General features: G+C 45.8%; 1 protein-coding gene and 1 long non-coding RNA gene across 4 annotated transcripts in view; one reads left to right on the top strand and one right to left on the bottom strand.

The window, feature by feature from the left end:
- Nucleotides 1-14,868, bottom strand: part of ST3GAL2 (ST3 beta-galactoside alpha-2,3-sialyltransferase 2) — a 50,520-nt gene that overhangs the window by 13,383 nt on the left and 22,269 nt on the right. For all 3 annotated transcript variants that reach the window (XM_072818142.1, XM_072818132.1, XM_072818153.1), the window contains exon 2: nt 1,793-3,170. In XM_072818142.1, the coding sequence (XP_072674243.1) occupies nt 1,793-2,131 (339 nt within the window). In that variant the 5' untranslated portion in view covers nt 2,132-3,170. The remainder of the gene's footprint in view (nt 1-1,792; nt 3,171-14,868) is intronic.
- Nucleotides 10,932-12,990, top strand: LOC140628743 (uncharacterized). Its single transcript, XR_012026734.1, has 2 exons — nt 10,932-11,214; nt 12,330-12,990. It is a non-coding gene; the product is annotated as an uncharacterized lncRNA (long non-coding RNA).

The raw sequence follows: 14,868 nt of genomic DNA, 5'->3' as shown, positions 1-14,868 counted from the left end.
TAAAAAATTTTTTTTAATTTAAAAAAATTGAACAGACTGGACTTGATCCACAAGCCACAGATCAGTAAGGTAGAAACTAGGGTGTTAAAATGCTCTGTGGGGGGTGTCTGGGAGGCTCAGTCAGTTAAGCATCTGACTCTTGGTTTCTGCTTAGGTTGTGATCTCAGAGTTGTGAGGCTGAGCCCTATGTTGGCCCTGCAATGGGCATGGAGTCAGCTTGAGGGTTCTCTTTTCCCCTCTGCCCCTCCCCGCTTCTTCTCTTAAAAAAAAAAAAAAAAAAAAGGCATAAAAAGCTCTGTATTCTGAGCCATAACACAAGGATTATAACTAAGCAGGAGCTGATCAGGGGATACCATAAATGAAGGAGACCACATAGGCCTGCTTCTCTGCCTCTCCTCTGCACACAGGAAATCCCCTAAGAACAAGAACACAAACTGAGTGTGGAAGGGAAGCTTAGCTCTGACACAGGAATTTCTAAGTTCATAGCAAAAGAGGGTGGCTGTGAGGAGTGAGAGCAGTGGTTTCTGCTGTGTCTTGGCCAAGGAACATGCTTGGTGCTTAAACTGCCCTGAGTTCCATTTCTACGGGAAGAAGGAGGCTTGGCCTATCCATAGGTCTACATCTGCCTAGAGTCCTGTTCTGCTCTTGATGACCACTACAGAGACCCATAACCTTGGGCAAGCCCTGTGCACAATCTGAACCATGATTTTCCTCACAAAATGAAGGCTGTGACTATGATTAACAAGCAGAACCCTTCAAAAGCTCCAGGCTGTTACAGGATTGGCCTGTGGGGCTCCTGATGATCCTTGCTCTGTAGATCTCCCCATTCTTAGGGACTCAGACAGTGGGTCAGGAAGTGGGATCTGTAAATTATTCTGATAAGCCTGATCACAGGAGCTCATCCTTATTGCTTCTCTGAATGTGAGAAACAGGGGAGTCATCATCCTCCCCATATGCCAGCTGGGGAAACCAGGAGCCATGAGCTGCTTCCCAAGGCCGCCAGTGGGGAATGTAGGTAGCCTCTGGGCCCCTAGGCTAAGTACCAATGTTGTTCTACCTGACACGACTGGCAACCAGATGGCCTTGGCAGAGCCTGGGGTGTGATACTCCAGAGATGACAGGGATGGAAGGCCAATTAAAAGCAGCTGAAAGGGGACAGGATCCAAAAGGGCAGGGAGCCTTGAACACGCCTGTCCTGTCATCCCCTCCCCTTCATTTCCCTTATCACCCACAGGAATTGACAAAGTTTTCTTACCCTGACCCGGAAGAAAGTCTTTCCCAGCAATTGTAAAAAGTCAAATAAGTGGCCCTCATGGTGTTTAAAATTATTGTGAGCCAACGTTTACAAATTAGGATAGTATACACAAAACAGTGGACTTCTAGGTTCTCTTAAAGGGTCAGAAGACCCAGCAATGATAGGTCACATCCCTGAAAGAGCACCAGTTGCTGCAGCTGAGTGGCTCCCTTCTTTATAAAGGGCAGACCGACCTTTTCCCTGCCATAATCCTTACCTTTCACCATCTTCCTCCTTGGGGCCTATTTCTCCTAGTTACCTCCCTGGCTACTAGGTATTTCTGGTCTCCTTGACCCTACAGACACTAGAAAACAGTTCTCTCCTTCCAGGCCAAAGCTCATCCTGCCTTTCAGAATCTGTGACCCTAGTAGGTGGCTCTGGTCAAATGAACGTAATATTTTGTCAAGGCTCTGGAGGTTCAAATCCCAGCAGGGGCTTGAAGAGTGACTCCCAAACAGGGGCCAGCAAAGGGGAGGCAGGAGGGGCTGCAGCTCTCACCATCCACCACCTCTGGACATCTGGAGGCAGATCCATATTCTCTCGGGTCCACACAGGGGAAATGTTGCTGTTGAAGTGGCTGTCAAACCAGTCAGAGGCGCCAGTGTCACCCATGCAGCGGCGGCAGGCACAGCTCTTACCGGTGAGCCCCTCCTTGCTGAGGCGCTGCAGACCAGCATAGCCAGGCACCAGCTTCACCCGGTGGGTACCGCCCAGGGCCCCTGAGTCCAGGTAGGGCAAGGTGGCCATGCTGTGGTGGGAGTAGGTAAAGAGCAGTGACATGATGAACACCAGCAGGAAGGCCACAGAGAGGAACCACACCCGCAGGGAGCACTTCATGGTTTGGCGCCCCGGGGGGCTAGACCACCAGCCTGGTGGGCGGGTGGGTGTCACCGTGGCCACTCCCTTCCCAGCCCACTGATGGGCCCGCCACAGTGTAGCCTGCGTCTCCTGGCACCACGTGCAAAGGGCATAGGGGCACGTGCTGAGGAGGGAACAGAGGCAGGGGTCCCTTACCACACCCTCCCTCAATGTAAGGAGAAAGCACAGTAGGCAGGAGTGGCTCTCCTGTCCCTGAGTCACTCGGGTGCCAGCTTATGGCCTCATCGGGTCTCTCTGTCACTAGCTGGGCCACAGAGGCTCTGACTCTCCTAATACCCTGGTGAGGGGGAGGTCAGTCCATCCCAGCTCTCTAGTCCCTTGGAGCTGCTGGCTGCCAGCTCTGGGGGCCCCACTCTTTGGTGGCTCGAAATGGTCCAGTCTGGAGCATTCGGGGTCCTTGTGGTTCATGAGCAGACACGGAGGCGGCCCCTCGTCCCCTGCAGTGGGGAAGCCCTCGAACCCCAATCACAGCAGAGAGCCCATGGGCTTCAAGTGGCCTGGATTCCATCCGAGAGTCGTCCCCACCTCAGCTGGCCCTCCTGGCCTACCCCCTCCACCAGAGGAGGAAACAAGGCCCCAGTCCTGAGAGGAGAAACCCAAGAAGCTCCACGGGTGTCGGAAGACTTTGCTGCAGAGACCAAGATCCTCCTGGCAGCAGGTTCTGCCCTTCTGCTTCCCATTCGAGGTGTTGGTCCCTTCTCCTGATGGTCACAGCCCCAAATGTGGTTGCTGAGGCGTTTGCGGTCCTCCAGGGCCTGGGAACAGCTGCTGCTCAGCAGGGACCTGCTTTGAATGCTGTCTGGGTCAGCTGAGCGTGTGCCGAGCTCCCTGCCAGGGCCTGGGCCTCCTTGGTGCCACTGGCCCAGCGTTGCAGGCAGGCTGCTATGCCCATCCCCACTCCCCTGAGGCCTGCTGTCCTGCTGTTAGCTCGTGCTAGCAGTAATCCCCTGGCAGGTTCCCCCTCACTCGTCAGGCGCCAGGCTGCCGCAGCATGACCCTAAAATTGCAGAAAGAAAAAGTAATGTGCAGATAAATTGCACACACACACACACACATGCTCTCTCCCAGCCCTGCCCCCACGTCCCAGAGAGGACAAAGCCAGCAGCAGAGGAGACGCCTATTTAACCAAAGGGTGGACGAAAGAAAGGGCTCTCCCCTTTACCCACCCATAGATAGCTCTCAGGGGCTGCAGAGGAAAAGATTAGCCTGCTCTCTCACTTATTAGCCAGAAAGTAAACAAGGACATAAAATGACTTCCTTGGAGTCCATGGCAAGTCACTGGCAGAACCAGGTTTAGAAAGTTCCTAGTGTAACTATGTAAGGTTAATTTCAGGTGAAACTGAAGAGAAAATGGTACAGAAGAAAAATCACAGGAGACTGAAGATATGGCTCCCTACCCTGGTGTTCTCTACCCTCTGAGTACCTGTGACAAGCTCTTCTGAGCAAGAGGTCATTGGGGGAGGACTGGGCCTCTGACCTGGGATTTGCCTTCTCCTCTCTTGACCCTCTATGGGCTCTAGATGAGGCATTTCTGGGTTAGTTCAGTTAACCATTAACAATCCTTCCAACTCTAGTATCAGGGAGAGATCCTGTCAGGATACAGAAGTGCTGGGCTCAGTGCCCCCACCACACAGCCATCTGGACAGCTGCCTTCGTCTATATGTTACAGATGAAATGAATGCCAGAGCCCCTGGGGCACGGACAATCTGAGGCCTTGTGCTGCCCTGGTGGGCAAGAATAGGGAGAAAAGCTAGCAGTTTGGGGATGGGCCCTGAGAAAAGGAGTCTGAATCCATGCCCTGTGCAAGGGAGCCTGGGTAAGAGTCAGGCACAAGGCTGAGAGCAGAGGCCCTGGGCCTTGGCTCCATGCCACGGGGATCACTTAAACCTGGCCACCTGCCTGTCCCCACCAGCTCTTCTTCAAATCCTGCTAGCCCTGGTTCTGACCAGTCCTGGGGCCTCAAGGCCCCTTGCTGACAGCTCAAGCTCCAGCCAGCCTTTCCAGAGTCCTCTGGCTGCTGCTCCTCTGAGACTGTGTTCAAGAACCTCAGCTGCCCCCTCCACACATGGCAGCTCAAATTTCTGGAGCCAAGCCAAACCACAAAGCCATCAGGGAATGGAACTAGCATGTTCCAATAAGGAAAACATTAACTGGGTGGGGAAATAATGTTCGCAGAAGTAAAGGAACTTGCCTAAGGTCACAATCTTGTGAGTAGAGGTGAGATCTGTGTCCAGGTCTATCTGGTTCCAAAGGCTGTGACTGGCCAGGGCACAGAAAAAGGCCTGTGAATTCTTTCAACTACCAAAGGGCTCTGGGACAAGTGACAAGGAGACATGGAAGCTGGTTCCCAAGGTCACGAGTAAAGCTTCCCTCTCACCCAGGACATCTGGCTCTAATTCCCAGGGGCTCCAGGAACACTGGCTCCAATGTACTTTACTTCTGATGTTTTATTGCACCCATTTGGAAGGCCAGACTCCAAGGCATGGCCTTTTGCTGATTGTCTGTAAATAGGAAGCCAGGTCATTGTCCCTTCCCATTCTCCCTTTGCCCCTTTCCACACCCAACATTTAAGTGAAAGAATTTGAGGTTTTACAGGTGTTGCTCCCAACATCCTGGGGCCTGGGAGCACCAACCTTGAGGGGAGTGGCCCAGGGAGGCATGACTTTCCAAGGGGCCTCTCCACAAAGACCTGGTTTCTGATGGACAGCCCACTGTGGCCACTGAAAGCAGGGGCTGGGCAGAAGCCAGTACGGAGAGGTCTCCCCCGATGGGGAAGTCAGTAACTCTTTGGGATTCTAACTCAATAAAGGAAGCACCTGAGGTAACAGGCTGCTTTGTGGGGGAGAGGAAAAGCTCTAGCTTCAACAAGGTGTTTGGGAAGAGCAGAGAAGTAGAGTAACCAGGAAAGCCCCTGCTTTGTGAACTCCATGGCCAGGAGCCTGAGTGGCTCAACATGAGTTGGGGGCAAAGACACAAGGAAGAACTGTTGCCGAGACCAAGAAACATCAGAGACCCTTAGACATGCACCTCAAACCCCAGAAGTCACCCAGTGCTGACCCTGTGAAGTGCTTTCATGCACCTTGTTTCCTCCAGTGGAATTCCTGTGCCCTCCAATTGCCCACTGCCTAATTCTGATTTCTCCCCTCACAGCTGCCCTGATCATTCACATTAAGTCCATGCATACACACATCAATATATAAAAATTGAAGGGAGGACACGCACTCTGGTACCACAAAGGGAATCAGATCAGGCTTCTGGTGCTACCTGGCTGCTGGGGAGTTGTTTGTTCATTCCACAGATATTTAATAGACCAGCGGTGGGCCACAGGGACAGTGTGGGACAGGACACACCCATCCTGTCCTCACAGAGCTTCTGTCTAGGTGCAAATACAAAGGGAAATTATAAAGACCCCTGAGAGAAAACAAAGAGTGCAAAAAGAATAAGAAGGAAGCAAGCCTGACCTGTTAAAACAGAGAACAAGAAGACCCGTGAAGCAGGAGATGGTGGCGAGGGTGGCGGAGAGGAAAGCAGAGCCAGCCACAGAGAGCTTTGAAGGGATTAGGATTTATTATGAAGCTGATGGCAGGGTTTTTGTTTTGTTTTGTTTTGTTTGATGGCAGGGTTTTGAAGAGGGCTGTGTCATGACCTGATTTACATCTTAAAATGGAGGAATTTTTGTTTTAATTCCAGTATAGTTAATATACAGTGTTACACTAGTTTTGGGTGTACAAAATAGTGAGTCAACACTTCTATACATCACCCCATGGTCATCAGGGCAAGTGCCTTCCTTAATCCCCATCACCTGTTTCACACATCCCTCCACCCACCTCCCCTCTGGTAACCATCTGTTTGTTCTCCACAGCTAAGAGTCTGTTTCTTAGTTTGTCTTTTTTCTTTGCTCATTTATTTTGCTTTTTAAATTCCACATATGAGTGAGATCATGTGGTATTTGTCTTTATCTGACTTATTTCACTTAGCATTATACTCTCTAGCTGTATCCACATTGTTGCAAATGGCAAGGCTGCATGCTTTTTTATGGGTGAATAATATTCCTTTTTGGGTGAATAATATTCCGCTTTTTTATATATACATATATCACATCTTTTGTATACATTCATCAATGGATGCTTGGGCTGCTTCCACAATTTGCCTATTTTAAATAATGCTGTGATAAACATAGGAATGCTTGTATCCCTTTGAATAAAAACACTATTTTATATTCTTTGGGTAAATACCTAGTAGTGTGATTGCTGGATCATAGGGTAGTTCTATTTTTAATTTTTTGAGGAACCTTCATACTGTTTTCCACAGTGGCTGCACCAGTTTGCATTTCTACCAAGTGCACGAGGGTTCCTTTTTCTCCACATCTTCGCCAACACTTGTTGTTTCTTGTGTTTTTGGTTGTAGCCATTCTGACAGGTGTGAGGGGATAGCTCATTGTGATTTTGATTAGCATTTCCCTGATGATGAGTGATGCTGATCATCTTTTCATGTATCTATTGGCTATCTGGATGCCTTCTTTAGAGGAATGTCTGTTCATGTCTTCTGCCCATTTTTTAATTGAATTATTTGTTTTTTGGGTTTTGATTTGTATAAATTCTTTATATATTTTGGTACTAACCCCTTTATTGGATATGTTATTTACAAATACCTTTTTCTATTCCACAGGCTGTCTTTTAGTTTTGCTGATTGTTTCCTTCATTGTGCAGAAGCTTTTTATTTTGATATTGTCTCAATAGTTTTCTTTTAAAGATTTTATTTATGTATTCATGAGAGAAATAGAGAGAGAGAGAGGCAGAGGCAGAGACACAAGCAGGCCCCATGCCGGAAACCCAACATGGGACTCAATCCGGGGTCTCCAGGATCACACCTTGGGCTGAAGGCGGCGCTAAACCCCTGAGCCACCCAGGCTGCCTGTGTCCCAGTAGTTTATTTTTGCTTTTATTTCCCTTCCCTCAGGAGACATATATAGAAAAATGCTGCTATGGCCAATGTCACAGATATTACTTACTGCCTGTGCTCTCTTCTAGGACTTTTATGGGAAAATAACAAAAAATAACAGTACCCAGAGTTGGGAGAAGATATGGAGTATTAACACTCACACACCACTGTTGGGACAATAAATTGGTACAATGCTTTGGAAAATAATTTGGCATTACTTAAAGACAGACATAAGTATATCCCAGTGGTGTTTTATGCTTTTTAAAAGAGAAATTAAAAACCATCTTTCTCACAAAAGGCATAGTTGGGAATAGAATGTGAGAGTAGAAAGTTCCCCTTGCTGTCTGGGCTAATTTATTTTATGACTTCCTTTGCGTGGACATCCTCAGAGATTAATCCTCCTCAGATTTGGGTGTGGGAATGAATGGCTTTCTCACTGAAAGGCTGAATACTTAGAATCATTAACAAATCCAGTGAGTTCAGTCTGCTTGTAATTTTAAGCAGATTTAAAGCTTAAGGTGAACTCTGACAACAGGTTAAGTATAGGGTTTCATTTTTTCCCCTGAAATCTCACCCCCACTTGGGACAGTTTTTTTTCCACTGGAATTTAATTCACATGTAATATAATGTAGAGATCTTTCAATGTAAACTTGATGAATTTTTACCTATGTGTACATCCGTAGAACCACCCATCAGAAAACACAGAGCATCCCGATCACTGCAGAGTCAGTTCCCTTGTACTCCTTGCTAGTCAATATCCAGCAATCCACCACTTTTCTGAGTTTTGTCACCATACATTACATTCACTTGCTCTTGAAATTCATATAAACACTTATTATGTACATTCTTGTGTGTCTGGCTTCTTTTGTTCAGTGCAGTGTTTTGGAGACTCGTCTATATTGTATCTGTCTATAGTCTGTTCTTTTCCACGTTTGGACATTTGAGTTGCTTCCAACTTGGAGTTGTTATGAATAAAATTGCCCTAAACTTCTTGTATAAGTCTTTTTGTGGACACTACTCTTATTTCTCTTGGGTAAATACCTGGGAGTGGAAATACTGGGTAGGTATATGCTAAACTTTACTAGAAATTACCAAATAGTTTTCCAAAGTGATTTTAGCATCTTACATTTCCACCAGTAATGTACAACATGTTGTTCCATTTGTTCCATGTCTGTGAATTTTTCTATTTTTTAAAAGCTTAGGCCTTCCTAATAGGTATATAATCAACTCTAGTATTTCTACTACCAGGTACATATGGATATGTACACCAAGAGACATACGAGGATGTTCAATGGATAAGAGCTGAAAACTGCAGACAGAAAAAAATGAATGAACTCTAGTTTCAGACATCAATAGGGATGAATGTAACCAAAAAAACTATTATATTGAGCAAAAAAAGTAAGTCAAGGATAAACGTCAATAGTAGGAGTTCACTCAAAAGTTAGAAAGCTTGCAAAGCTAAATGTATGCCTCCACATATAGAAAATAAAACAGTACATAAGATCAAAGAAGTGATGTAAAATTCAAGAAATTCCTCTGGAGGAACAGGATGGTAGATAAGATAGATCAAGGAGGGGCCTATAGAGGCTTCAGAAGTGCTAGGTAATGCATTACTCCTTAATCTAGGTGGTGGAAACAGTACTTTTTATTTTCATTCTTTTTTTTTAATTTTTTTATTTTATTATTTATTTATTTATGATAGGCACACAGTGAGAGAGAGAGAGAGGCAGAGACATAGGCAGAGGGAGAAGCAGGCTCCATGCACCGGGAGCCAACGTGGGATTCGATCCCGGATCTCCAGGATCGCGCCCTGGGCCAAAGGCAGGTGCCAAACCGCTGTGCCACCCAGGGATCCCAGGAATCCCCTTTATTTTCATTCTTTGAAGAATATGTATATGATATAAAATTTCCTACTAGGCAAATCCATAAGGCAGATAATGGTTGCCTAGGGCAGGGAGTTGTGGGGAGATGGATGGGGAGTGCTGCTATTGGGTTTGGTGTTGCCTTCTAGGTGATGAAATGTTCTAAAATTGTTTGTGGTATGGTTGCATAATCATGTGAATAGACTAAAACCCACTGAATTGTACACTTGAAATGGGTGAACTGTATGGTATGTGAATTATAACTCAATAAATGTTACCCAAAAAAGGAATGGGATAAAGTAGAATGTTAAGTTGGGAGATATTGCAGAATGTTTGTGTGCTGGTAGAAGGAAAAGTTAATGCTGCAGGAAAAAGACAGGACAGTCAAAAAGCAAAATCCTTGGGATGCCTGGGTGGCTCAGCGGTTGAGCGTCTGCCTTTGGCTCAGGGTGTGATCCTGGTCCTGGGATGGAGTCCCACATCAGGCTCCCTGTGAGGAGCCTGCTTCTCCCTCTGCCTATGTCTCTGCCTTTCTATCTCTCATGAATAAATAAATAAAATCTTTTAAAAAAACCACAGCAAAATCCATGAGTAGTAAGAAGGGATGGAAGCTGGTGCCTACATGGAAAAGGTCTACCTGAGAAACTGGAGGCAAAGCAGAGCATGAGGCACAGAGACAGGGAGTGATATGGTAATAGGAAATGAAGAGGGTCTCTTTATTGCTGGGGTTGGATATTGACAGAGACCAGATGTGAAACAGTCCTCTAAGAGACCAGGGAAGTCACATGGGAAATTTGGTAGGTAGCAGAGCAATGCTGTGGTCCTCTGACTGGATTGTGGTCACAAATTTAGCAAATTTGGTGAGACCATTCAACAATACATGTCCCCTGTAGGGCTGGCTAAGCTTGAGATGCTGAGCTGAGCAGGGGAACTGGTGATCAGAATTCAGAAGGTCAGGGGCAGCAAGGGCCTTGAACAATGGATGGGTTTCTCTCCCCTAGTGCTTTCTACCAATCAAAGGATGCATGCTTGAGCAACCAATGGAAACTAAAGGGGGCCTTTAGCTCACGGATAGAGAAGAGGAAAAACAGTCCTATGGGATCAAGCAGCAAAGGCTGGCCCAAAAGGAGAACGGAGGGACTGGCTTTTGGAGGGTAGGGTGGTTTTAGAGCCTTTCTTTGGTCAGTTCCCAGGAGACAAGCCACCGAATTAACCTAATGAAGCACAGGATAGCACAGCCTCAGAGCAGCACAGCTGAACACAATCTTCTTGGCAGGCAGAGAAAAGAAATGTCAAAATAAGGCTCGGAGGATGGGGGGAAGGGGAAGCTTGAATCTGGAAGGGGTGGGGAGAAAGGAAAAAAAAAAAAAAGCAAGATGCTGACAAAGTGCCCTCTTTCCACCCACTGACACACAGCCTGAGGATACGTCCCAGAGCCTCAACGTAAAGGCATCAAACCACAGATTACTCACATTGCATGATGTTGTATGCATTTCTGAGCATTTGGGGGCATAGCCTCTCATTTAGTATTCACAAAAATCCCAAGACTAACTGAACAAGGTCAGCCAGGCGGTAAGTGACAGAGCTTTAATGTCACTCCAGGCCTGATGGCCAGTGCTCTTGTCACAAGCACCCCCTGGCTACTAGAGTGGCTCTTCCTATTCACTGGGGTACAACAACTGAAGGGTTCTTTATGCTCCCAGATCCCTGCCAACCTAGTGACCCAGCAAACTCCCTGTGTCCTGGGTGTAGCAACAGCTTATCCTGGCAGAAGGTGTCCTGGAGGTCCAGTCACCACCATGAGGAAGAGACCTGAGGAAGAGATAGTCCCTCCCTCACACACATCTCAAACCAAGTGAGGCATCCTCTTGATGTGCCTGAGAACTGGTTGCTTTACCTCGGCACGATAGGCTAAGTGAAGTCATCTCATTGCAACATCCTGGCACCAGCTCCTGGCACAGACCCATCACAGTTCTCCTAGTGACTCAGGCCCTCCTGGCGCCCTAGTAATACACCCTCAGGCAGCCGCTGCCTCTCGAGTGCCTCCCTTCCTTGACTTCACATCCACTCTGAGCCCTCAGCTCTGGTACTTCTGCTGTAGCTGCTGCTGCTCAGGATTAGCAGTTGGGAAAGAGCAAACAAAGCCCATGGTCATCACTCTGGCTAACTTCCAATTAAGTCCTAGAAAAATAACCTGTCAGTCTTCGCTATGACAGGATCAGTGTTGCACCTTACAAGGTAGGCTCTCAGGGCAAGAATGCCGGGCTCTGGGGGATGGTGTGGGGGAGGAGGGGGTGCACTGGGATGTGGTATTCCTTAGTCAACTCCCTGCTTCACTCTGGCCAAGCTCTACTCCACACTCAAGGGGTCCAAGTGTAGTTCATTCTCATAGGGGAAAAGTCCAGGAATATGCTATACACATTCATACTAAGGTAGGAAGCAAAATCTAGAAAAACAATGTTATCCAAAGAGGGAGGCAGATATAGTCAGAGAAAAACATTTGGGAAGATAAGAGGAAATATGAGGCAAAGAACAGAAAGTTATTTAAAGAACAGAACCGCTTGGTGACAAAGGCCTGATAAGTCCCCAAGTCTGACAGGTCTCTCCACGCTCCAGATTACTTACTGGCTTTTTTAGCCAATGAGATAGTTTTTTTTTGTTTTTTTTTTTTTTAACATGCATTTAATCCATTACACTTATGCATTTGGACTTCTCCTATTACCTTATTTTGTTTTCTCTTTACTATTCCTTTAGTCGTTTTTTTCTTTCCCTTTAGTCCTTCTGTTGGACTGACACGCTATGCTATCCCTGATCCCACCATTCTTTTTCTTCCTGGCTTGGAAATTTTCTCTTTTTTTTAGTGGTTATCTTAAATTACTAGCATATACATTTTTTTAAAAAAAGATTTTATTTATTTATTCATGAGAGACAGAGAGAGGCAGAGACAAGGCAGAGGGAAAAGCAAGCTTCCCGTAGGGAGCCTGATGTGGGACTCGATCCCAGAACCCCAGGATCACGCCCTGAGTCAAAGGCAGACACTCAACTGCTGAGCCACCCAGGTGTCCCTATACATGTTTTTTTTTTTTCATTTTTTTTTTTAATGAAATCTCCAAGTTTTCAGCAGCACTATTCCCTTGAACAAGGCAGCAACTTGATGTGATTTAACAATGAATTTCCCTACTTCATTCTACCTTATTATTCTTCCCTGGCAGTGTGGTCAACAATTTGTTTTTCTTTTTTTCTTTAATTGAAAAGCAAATCAGACACTGGATCTGTGTGTGTTTTGCCATCTGTGGCATACACTGTTGATTGCCTATCAGCAGCTACTCCCCCTTTTATTTTCTTGTCAACAGAATCCTGATTTTGCTCAGGAAACAATGGAGCCAGTCCCAGGAGAGGAGGTGAGGCTGGTCAAAGCCAACCATAGTAAGCCTACTCTCTTTCATCTGGAATTAGTCTGAGGATGGACCAGCTCAGGCCAATGAGACATAAGGAGAGGTCTGCAGGGGCTTTCTTGGAAAGATTATCCTTCCTGAATGAGAGGCACATTCAAAAGCTTCCTTTCAGCTAGCATCTCTTTGTCTTCCTGCGTGGGATGTTATGGGAAATGATATGACACCTGGAGCTGCAGCAGTCATCTCAACACCATGAGGAGAGAGATCTTACACTCTGAGGATGGCAGAGGAGGAAGATGGAATGAATGATCCAGGGTCCTTCCTGTCAGTGCTGGACCACTGTCTCAACCCTGGAATTCCCTACCTCCATATTTTTCATTATAAAAGAAATATACATATATATACACACACATTTTAAGTCACTGTGGGTTATTCTGTTACTTATAGCAGAAAGTATCCTGATATATTGTCCTACAGTTAATTAAATTTATCAACATAATGTGTCAATTTCTGTGCTCAGGATGGTGCTAGCAATAAGCTCCTTTCCCTGGGTTTACTTTTCTTCTTAATAAAGCATACCTTTAGTATATCTTTTAGCAAAGGTCTAAAGGTGATAAAATTGCCTTAGTATGTCTTTATTTCACCTCATTCTTGAATGATAGTGGGTGGAGAGTTCTAGCTTCCCTAAGATACCCCTATCATCTTCTGGCATTTGCATTGATGAGATGTATGTCAGTCTAATGGTCATTCCTTTGAATTCTTGGTTTTCTCTGGTAGTTTTTAATATTTTCTCTTTATTCTTGCCTGCCACTTCACTTCATAGTGCCTAGATATCTATTTATTGTTCAGTATTCACGCTGTTTCTTCAATTCTGGAATTCTCAACCATTCTCTCTTCAAATATTAATTCTTTGCCATTTTCTTGACTCATATCTGGAATTCCTATTAGATGCATGCTAAAGCCTGTCAATCTGTTCTCCATGTCTGTGCGGCCTTCTGGATGGAATCCTCAATGTCAGCTTCCAATTCGTGGGATTCTGTGTGTCTAGGCTAGAGTTCTAATCTATTGTTTCAAATTCGAATGACACTATTTTTCACTGCTAGAATTTTTAGTACTTTTCATACTGACATTTTTCTATTTCTTTTTCTTTTCATAACTTTACTTTTCTTTTTTTTTTTTTAAGTAGGCTCCACACCCAACATGAGGTTGAACTCACAACCCCAAGATCAAGAGTCACATACTCCACTGACTGAGTCAGCCAGGTGTGTCTCATAACTTCGTTTTCTTTTCTTTAATGGATTTCATGTTTCTTTATCTCTTTGAGGATCCTCAATCTATTATATTAAAAAGACATTTTCTAATAACTGTTATTTTAATTTTTTCTGAGGTAAATTTTTCTTTGATTTTTATTGGTTCTTTTTTCTCACTAATTTTCCTCACTTTTTTTTTTTTTTTTTAAGATTTTATTTATTTATTCATGAGACAGAGAGAGAGGCAGAGACACAGGCAGAGAGAGAAGCAGGCTCCATGCAGGGAGCCCGATGCGGGACTGGATCCTGGGACTCCAGGGCCACACCCTGGGCCAAAGGCAGACGCCCAACCGCTGAGCCACCCAGAGATCCCTCCTCACATGTTTCTAAACTTTAGTGCATAAATTCATCTCCTCTCATATTTTACTTTTGCCTTCCCGTCTAGGGGTTTTCACCTTTCTCTCCCAACACCTTATGTCCTCTGCCTCTCCTAGGCTAGAATCAAATCTTATAGCAGCTACTCAGCTTAGGTCCAGGATGTGAGGTTCTTCTCCCTAGGTAAGCATCTTTATAAAACTCATAGCCCCAGGGCAGGGTTGCAAGCAACTTTTTTCAGCCTACTTTCCCAGCCCCTGGGTTCAAGCAGTGTACAACCTCTAATTCCATGGTTTATGTGGAGAACTTTACAGCTCTGTTACCCCAGATTTCCAACTGATTGTTCCTGCTTCTAGACTCAGAGACCAGCACGCCTTCAGCTTCAGCCCTGCTCTCCTCTTTGTGTTCCTGCTCCATTTCTCATTACAGGGATGTTTGTCTTTTCATGTGAGGGGAAGGAGGGGGAGTGTATGACTATGTTTTTAGAATTTTATCTTTTTGTGTATTACTGCTATGTGTTTAGATATAAATTTATAGTGCCATCTTGACTGGATGAGTTGGATTAAACCATCTGTACCAAGGAACTGGGGATCCCTGCCAATACCAGTCTCCTGGGAAGGCATATCAAACCATCTCTAACGAGATTCACAGAACTCCAGCCAGCACTCTGAAGGAAGCAGAATGAGATAGCCGGGCGTAAGCTGATCAAGAGCCCCAATTAAAACTGTTCTCCCAGGGCACCTGGGTGGGTCTGTGGTAGAGCATCTGCCTTTGGCTCAGGGCGAGGTCCTGGGATTGAGTCCTACATTGGGCTCCCTGCAGGAAGCCTGCTTCTCCCTCTGCCTCTGTCTCTGCCTCTCTCTGTGTCTCTC

The sequence above is a fragment of the Canis lupus genome, chromosome 3 (genome assembly GCF_048164855.1).
Source record: "Canis lupus baileyi chromosome 3, mCanLup2.hap1, whole genome shotgun sequence".
Lineage (NCBI taxonomy): Eukaryota > Metazoa > Chordata > Mammalia > Carnivora > Canidae > Canis > Canis lupus.
Note: the sequence above shows the minus strand (reverse complement) of the source record. Positions and strands in the feature narration are given on the sequence as shown.